The sequence below is a fragment of the Rhinopithecus roxellana genome, chromosome 6, assembly GCF_007565055.1.
Source record: "Rhinopithecus roxellana isolate Shanxi Qingling chromosome 6, ASM756505v1, whole genome shotgun sequence".
In the NCBI taxonomy this organism is placed as follows: domain Eukaryota; kingdom Metazoa; phylum Chordata; class Mammalia; order Primates; family Cercopithecidae; genus Rhinopithecus; species Rhinopithecus roxellana.
In genome coordinates, this window is record NC_044554.1 from 38,822,840 (window position 1) to 38,831,657 (window position 8,818).

The 8,818-nt window shown below is 33.7% G+C and overlaps 1 protein-coding gene across 1 annotated transcript; it reads left to right on the plus strand.

Annotated features, from left to right (window-relative positions):
• Positions 1 to 375: 375 nt before the first annotated feature.
• Positions 376 to 769, plus strand: LOC115898141 (60S ribosomal protein L39). The gene has a single exon (XM_030931858.1). The coding sequence runs from the start codon at positions 419 to 421 to the stop codon at positions 572 to 574; it is 156 nt and encodes a 51-aa protein (XP_030787718.1). The 5' UTR covers positions 376 to 418; the 3' UTR covers positions 575 to 769.
• The last annotated feature ends 8,049 nt before the right edge of the window (positions 770 to 8,818 follow it).

The following is an 8,818-nucleotide window of genomic DNA, read 5'->3' on the forward strand; positions in this document are numbered from 1 at the left end:
TTTAAAGGGATTCCAAGTTTTTTGATCCATAGGGTACTGCCTCTAGTGATTCACCGTTTAGGTGGAAAATAACTCAAAGAAAAAGTAACTAATGAATTTCAGATTACAGTCAATGCTTAGAGCTGCTTTCAGCACAGAGTCAATGACCTTCATCTTTGTGAGACAACTAATCCTGCCCTATTGATTCCTCTGACTCTCTTCCGTCATTCTCCAAAGTGAAAATTCTGGTTTCCTTTATTTACTTTCAATCTATTGATGCAGTTGCTCAAGGCTAGACACAGAGAACACAGGTTCAGAATTGCTGATTCAAATCACTTTAAAAAAGCAAGTGTGGCCTTCTAAGCTCGTTCTTCCGCCTGCTTCCTCCCTCTTTTCCTCTCTCCGCCATCGTGGTGTGTTCTTGCCTCCACTTCTCGCCATGTCTTCTCACAAGACTTTCAGGATTAAGCGATTCCTGGCCAAGAAACAAAAGCAAAATCGTCCCATTCCCCAGTGGATTCGGATGAAAACTGGAAATAAAATAAGGTACAACTCCAAAAGGAGACATTGGAGAAGAACCAAGCTGGGGCTATAAGGAATTGCACATGAGATGGCACATATATTTGTGCTGTCTGAAGGTCACGATCACATTACCATATCAAACTGAAAATGTCACCACTCTCTGGAGAGTTCGACGTATTTTCCTCTTTGAATCTATTATGAATGCGTTGGTTGGCTGGGTTCAGTAATAAATATGTGAGGCCTTTCATTTCAAAAAAAAAAAAAAAAAGCAAGTGTATCTCTGAAGTTCAGTATTTTTTATAATTCTACTTTTATAATGTACACTTACTATGTGTGAAAGTTTTACACATCTTAAATGTACAATTTAATTAATTTGGACAAATGCATAGATTAAGTGATTCATTGAAACCAGCCAAATTGTCCTATACAACTATGTTTACAATTTCTTTTGAATAAACATAGAAATTGACCATCCCAGTGTTAAAATTTGAAAAAGGTACATTTGTCTTGTCTGAGTTCCTTTGTCAGGAATACAACCATCAGGACTCCCAGATAGTATCAAGGATCTGAAACTTACCAGATTACTGAATTTGGACAATGAGATGCCAAACCCCTCACAATTCATGATTGCCTAGCTGACCACCTGCTCCCTGTTGACCAAGTCCTCTTTCTTTCCCCTCCCTAACTCCTGTTTTAGTGCCTGTTGTTGTATTTCTCTCCTGCTATATAATCCCCTGATTTTAGTTGGTCAGGAAGATAGATTTGAGACTGATCTCTCATCTCCTTGGCAGCAGCACCTGATTAAAGCCTTCTCCTTTGGCAATACTCATAGCCTCAGTGACTGGCTTTCTGTGTGGCAACCAGCAGGACCTAGGCCAACCACTGGCATTTTGGTAACACCATAACCCTCTCAAAATACAAATATTCATGAAAATGTTTTGTGTGAACACAGGTTTTCATTTTCTTGGGTAAGTTTGTAAAGATTGCTGAATTGTAAGGTAAGTTTGTAGCTAAATTTATAATAAATTGACAATACTTTAAAGTGGCTGAACCATTTCATATTCCTACTAGCAATGTATGAGGTTTCAAGTTTATCCATATCCTTATGAACACTTGTTTTCTGTCTTTTGTTTTAGCCGTCCTATTGTGCATGTATCTTATATAGAAATACTTGCCAAACTTCAGGCCACTAAGATTTACTTCTACATTTTCTTTGAAGAGTTCAATAATTTCACTTATTGCATTTAGGTCTATTATTCATTTTCATTAATTTTTATGTGTGGTATGAGGCAGGATCTAAGTTGTAAGTTGGAAAAATTTATCTATACAGGGCTAGATACAAATTTGGATTTTGTGGACTATGAAGTACCACCTCTGCTACTCCACTGTACAGGTGCAATCTGGATTAGCAGCCAATTATTTTGGTGGGGTTTCCATATAGATTTGGGGCTTCCCCTTGTGACGTCATCCTTCCAGGCATTTCTGCCATAATTTCTCTGACATTCTGGCAGCCTTGATCTTTGTTCTCCGACTTCTCAAGCCAGTAAGCCTGACACTTTTTATTTCCAAATTGTTGATCCAACTGGGATGCATAATCTAGTAAATATATGTAAAATTATCAGTGCAGTTATTTAAGTTTCTACTCCTTTGCAATTTCTACATGTGTTGGCAGCTTTCCAGTGTCTTCATGTAGTTATTTATTTAGTTAGTTAGTTTTGAGACAGTCTTGCTCTGCTGCCCAGGCTGGAGTGCAGTGGCATGATCTCAGCTCACTGCAACCTGTGCCTCTCAGGTTCAAGCAATTCTCCTTTCTCGGCCTCCCGAATAGCTGGGATTATAGGCATATGCCACCATGCCAGGCCAATTTCTGTATTGTTAGTAGAGATGGGTTTCACCATGTTGTCCAGTCTGGTCTCAAACTCCTGACCTTAGGTGATCCACCCAACTCAGCCTGCCTTGGCCTCCAAAGTGCTAGGAGTACAGGTGTGAACCACCTTGCCTGGCAGTGAGTTTTTAATACCAGCTAACTGTTATCTATTACAGAGGAAGTTGATCCAAGTTAATCTCTACTGTCATTACCAATAGCAGAGCCCCATTCCACCAGAATTGGAAAATCCAGATTCAATTTTTAACTCCTCTGTTTTCTATTTTTTCTGCATAAACATGTGAACCACCTCAATATACTGTTAGGTCCCATAGGTAGTTACGGAGTTTATACTTAAATCATATCCAGGGCTATCTCTTATATTTCTATGCAATTGTTTATTTATTGACCTCATTTTTCCCGATTTTAGATACCCACCTGAGCAATATGTTCTCTGTAATTTGTGAGCCAGATACATAAATAGAACAAGCACTCCTAACTGTAAGCAGTATAAATAGGAGTGATATTGCTTCTTTTACTCCACCTAAATATAACTTTTATCCTCTACAAACTGCTTTACACTTTCCAACAGCCACTTCAGGTGTGCAGACCATCCCATACTAACCCCACTACCCAAGTAGTATGATTAAGAGATAAAGCGACAACCCCAAGTAAACACACAAAATGCTACATTTTTCATTTTACTAATTACATTCAATCCATGATGTTATATGATAGATACATTAGTTTCAGATTTTTTATGATACATAATTTACCACAGGTAGAATGAGTTTTTAAAAGACTCCTAGTTATTGTTACACTTACACAATTCATGGTTACTCTATACTTTATCAATGTAGCATATTGACCCAAATATAATCCCAAGAATTTAGCAAAGCTCTTACACCTAAAAATACAGTACAGTAAAATTGTCAAGGTGCAATGCATTTGAAGTTATTTGGTAGTTCTGTAAATCTTCCTTAACCTTACATGGACTTACAACTGAATGTTGAAGTATGAGGCACTAAACTACTCATATAGTCCTTTGTCTTTGGATCTTTTTGTATGACAAGAAATTTTAAAAATATATGTCCCCTCTGAACACTGATAGCATCTGAAAGGAGGTTTGACATCAGAGTTGTTTTTTGTTCTTTAATGTAGGCTTAGCTGTTATTCAAATAAAACTTCAGATGCTTTATATTCTCTGCATTGTGATATTAGGGACTAGTTAATGAATGTGAAAAAAAGATGAGTTCCTCAATAATATCAACAATATCCAGTTCCAGAGAGAATGCATGCCTTCTGTCTCCCCATCACACAAGCCATTCTCACAGCCACCTCAACTAGATATTACAGTGTATAGTTAGTCCAAAGTCTGAGCTTATGACTCTTCCCTTATTTAGTAAAATTACAGAGTGACAAGACTGTGAAAATTTGCAGATCAGCTGTTAATTTATGTGTATGAATTTTATTTCAGATTTATGCGAGTAGTTAATCTGCTCTGTTTATGAAATGAGGCTTAAAGTATTTAATCGACCCGAAAGCTGAAGCTGGACAGCTACCCTTTCCTACTCACAGAAATATAAAGAAACAGTTGGTTATCTTTAATGGCCTTATTTTTCCAGTCTACCATAACCAATAACCTTGGTGATCGTTTTTATTCTGCAAAAAATAGTTGATAGTACACAGGCTCAGTGGGGAACAAGGATTAGTCAGCCAAACCCATCTTTTCAGACGCTCTGAAGTGAATGACTTTTCAAGTATCTCCTTGAATATTCCAAAGATCAAAGGTTTCTGTGTGCTATCTTTTCTGTTATACTTCTCTTACTAAGATATTGTTGTTCAATTTTTAGACCAGTTTTGACCACAGTATAATTGATTAAATATTTTGAATATATGCTATTCAACGTGATGCTTTGAAATACAGAGATCAATGCTGTTTTCACACTTAAATGTATAATTAGTAATGTAGAATTGTGCTGAAATTGTACATGTATTCATTTTGTAGGGTAATTCTAAATTATTTTTTAATGAAAATGGTCCTTATTTTTTGGTCATCTGTGACTTTGCAGCATCTAGAACAAATCAATAAATAAAACATGTTATTTTTCCGTTCTAATTTTCTTTGAATTTTCTGCTTTTAGTATGACCACGTAGTTTGATACTCAATATGAGCCTTAATTTTCATTTCCAGAATGGCATGTAGTATTTCCTTGTCTTCTATCTTTTTGCATACATCTGGTGCATCTTCTATATAATATACTATTTTTTAGGAAGTCATATTTAATTATTTAATTTTTCTTTTGAGGAGCATTTTAAAATCAACCCCTTCTTCATAACTTAGTCCTTCTTTTCTTTCCTTTTTCCTTCCTTTTCATTCTTTCTTTTTTCTTCAGGTTTCAGGCTTTATTTCATTTTAGAAATAGATAAATTTAAAGGAAATGTAGGAGTCACACCCCGAACCATCTTCGTATATAAACAAAATCCTGAAACCTATTTTTTATAACTTTACCATGTTACTTTATATGTCATGTAATTTTATATTGTGTGTGTTTATGTGTGTACTTATGTATGTCTGTATATAATACACAGTATTATATGTTTTGAAAATTTATACAGATGGTATGATACAGTACATTGACGTTGCATTAGTAGCTGGTAATTTGGTCAAAAAAATAAAAAAAAATTAAATTTATTCAGGAAGAGTCCTCTAGCTCTTGTTTTATTATTTTAGATGCCTCTGGCAGAAGTCTTTAAACTATGGTTCATATATATCTTGAAGAAATATATTTCCAGATCATCAAAATTATTCTCATGTTGTTTTTCTTAAAAGTAACCATCCTGCGAATAAATTTTTGGTTAAAGTCAAGCTGTTCCTATGTCAATCATCTTTCTCTTTTTAAATAAAATAAGTGCAAATAATTGTATAAAATCACTCTTTGAGTCATTTGGTTTAATCTTTTTCAATAACAATGAAGGAGGAAATAACCAAGCTATTAGCTATTAGACCACTAAAAGTAATTATTCATAATAAACCACTGTGTCATTTTTGGCATATATCTAAAAAGGAACTCAAAGAATTGAATGAAACTGCAATGAGAAAACTCCTAACATGAGCATCTCTTTATTTCTGTGAATGTATACAGTGCCTGTAGCCAGAAAAATTATGGTGAACTTTGACTCATTCAAGCAGCAAGTTGTGCTCATTCAGACACAGAAATATAATTTAAGATCGATCTTGATGCTGTTCATTAAGATATGCAAATTCAGTTAAGTAATATTTCATTTTTATACGTAAGATGTATTACAATTTATAATAGAATTCTATAGAATGCTCAAGTTTTAATACTAATTATAATACATCAACCCATATTATTTCATAACTTAGAAATATATAATCATGGAGAATTTTTAAAAATCAACTTTCATACATAACTTGTGGTACAGAAATAATGGAGTGATCAATAAAATAATTTCAAGTATAATGCATATTATGATAAAATTCTCTAAAATAAATGGAATGGAGTCATATTAAAGAGAAAAGATAAAATATAAAATTTCTGATTTTCAAAGAAATGCTTGCACATGATTTGCAGAAGGTAGGAAATGTCTTCAGTATTTAGATTCTCTTGGAAAAGAGCAATGTGAAAATTTTTTTTTTCAATGTTTAATCATGCTGGAAATTTCATCCTCTGTGATACTCTAAACTTCTGATGAAATAATATAACTTGCCAACTCAACAACATCCAAAGTAGTACATTCATTCTCAAAATCCTCCTGCTATAAAGCACAACACTGAGGAAATCCACTCTTTAGTATTTCTTTTTATGTTTTTTATATATTTTGTTGTGGTAAATTTTTTATAGTTCATAATTTTCCTGCATATTGCAAAATTTTTCTCTACCATATTTCAAATTCTTATATTGCGATTAGTTTCTGAGCTCAATAGTTTTAATTGGTCTACTTGTTCGTTTCTGCATCAAAATCATGCTCTTTTATTTTTACAGTCTTGATACTTGATAGGTAAAATTTTTCTTCTTCATCTTTCTTTAAAAGTTTTTAACTAGAGTTTATTCATCCACAAAAATACTGAAACTGGCTCTTAAAGTCACAGTTTTTTAAAGCACTCAAAATTTTGACTGAAAAATACCTTGGTGGAAAGAATTTAACATATATATATATATATATATATACACACACACACATAACATATATATATATATACACACACATAACATATATATATATATACACATAACATATATATATATACATAACATATATATATATACATAACATATATATATATATATACAGTTTTTCTATCAATGAACATTATTTACCTCTCCATTTAGTTAAGTGACATTTCTATCCTTAAATACATTGTACTTTTCTCTAGAGTGTTCTTTAACCTAATGTATTTGATTTATTCCCCAGAATCTTAGCATTAATTAATGTTGCCATATTAATCATTGTTGGTTACAGAATATTGAGTTTTGTTGATGCTTTGTACTCAGCAACTTTACTTAACTCCTTCGGTAGCTAACAATGTCAGTAACTCAGTGTCTGCTTTCAAATTGTTTTTATTTCTATACATTATCTTGTTTTTTTCTACACAAAATTATTTTATTTGCAAAACAATTTAATTATTCGTTGGTTTTCAGGCTTTTCTGTTTTGTCTTTTTATTGTATTGCGTAAGGCCTCTAATTCATTATTTAACATTGGAGTTGACAAACTACATCGAGGCCTGTGTTGTCAGTCAATTTTAATGGAACATAGCCACATGCATTTGTCTACATTTTCTATAGCTGATATTAGAAAGGAGCCCCTTTGAGATACCTAAAACTTGGAAATTTTGAGGAGATGAGAGAAGCAGGTCAATTCTCTATCTGCAGTTACCACTGTCCAATCCATGCCCCCGTCCTACTTGGGTTTATTTTAATTCTGATACAGAGAAGAATGTGGATGTACTCCTGTGTCTCTGACTAGTTTGGATGCCCGCGATTACCTGTCCCTGTGAGGAGGGACATGCAGATACCACAGGAAAGCATGCCACCAGTGGAGCTGTAGAAATCGACAACCTGATTAGAGATGATGAGCCTGCATAGACCACGGTTAAAAAAAATAATCAGAGTAGATAGTCACCTCTGACATTTTTTAATGTGAACAAAAGAGATAATACTATATCGAAAATAGTACATAGGACACTTTTATTATTTTCTCAGATTAAAAGAGTAGGAAGGCAGAATGCTTGAGAGGAAATGAAGGGTGCAAACACCAAAGCCAGGCGATGAAATATTGTGTAGTTAGGGCTTGGTAAGAAAGAAAAAAAATATGGAAAGATAATGATTAGCTGAAGATGATTTCACTGATTGAAGAAACACCTGATACTTTTGTACAAAAGAGTGTGCTAACTTGTGAATACAGTGATTGAAAAACATAATCATAATAGAATACATTCGTGAAACTTCTGAATGTCACTGATACAAAGAAAGCTCATAAAACTGCCAGAGAGAGAAAATAATACATGTAAAAGGAGAATCAGATTCACAAGAGTATTTTCATATGAAACAAGAAAAATTAAGTCTATAATAAAATACAGCAACAATGAAAGAAAATCGAAATATTAATAGCTTATAAGGCTGGAATTATAATTCTAAGGTATTTTTATGTTTGAGAAACAGAAAATACATTTTTAGGCATACAAATCTAAGACTTGCTATCACTGTAATGCCACTTTCAGTAAATAAACAAACAAAAACAAACCAATACTGTAGATTTTAAACATGAGTGTACTTTAAAGAATGATGGAAAGTTTCCCTGTTTAAACAAGGATGATTGTTATCATCAATTTAATTAAGTGTTGTTTTAGAAGTTCAACCAATAAAGTAAAGGAGGAAATTTTTAAAAAGAGAAAAAGAAGAAAAGAAAGGAAACTATCAAATGGTCATTATTAAAGATGTTAATTCTTTTCAGACTCATCTCACATTAAATGAAAGATATATCAATGAAATCCAAATAGATGGCTTTGAAAAAACCATTGAGTGGCTCATTCTGAAACTTACATGGAAAAATCAAAGGGGCAATAGACAAGACTCTCTGGGAAAGAAGAAAAAGGTGTAAGATATCAAATTCATTTTAGAAACCACATTTAGGGCATCTAGTTCTATCAGTATATAGTAATCCCATTCTTCCTACGCTGTCCCCTTACTGCCAAAGAACATCGGGGATAACACAGCAAACAAGCAGAGCATCTGACGAGTCCTAGGGACCTTGAAACTTGGAGAAAGTCTGTGCTCCTTCCATGCCTGTCCAACAGGGTGCCGCAGAAGCCTGCAACACAGTAGGTAAAATAGGAGCAGACAAGGGCTCCAAGAAAGCCTGTACTCTAAGACAAAGGGTGACCTAACAACAGGTAACAGATAACCAGCCCTTGTTCAGTCAAACACCAG

Bases quoted from the DNA above. Each gene is read 5' to 3' on its own strand.
- LOC115898141 (XM_030931858.1), top strand. From the start codon at position 419: ATGTCTTCTCACAAGACTTTCAGGATTAAGCGATTCCTGGCCAAGAAA.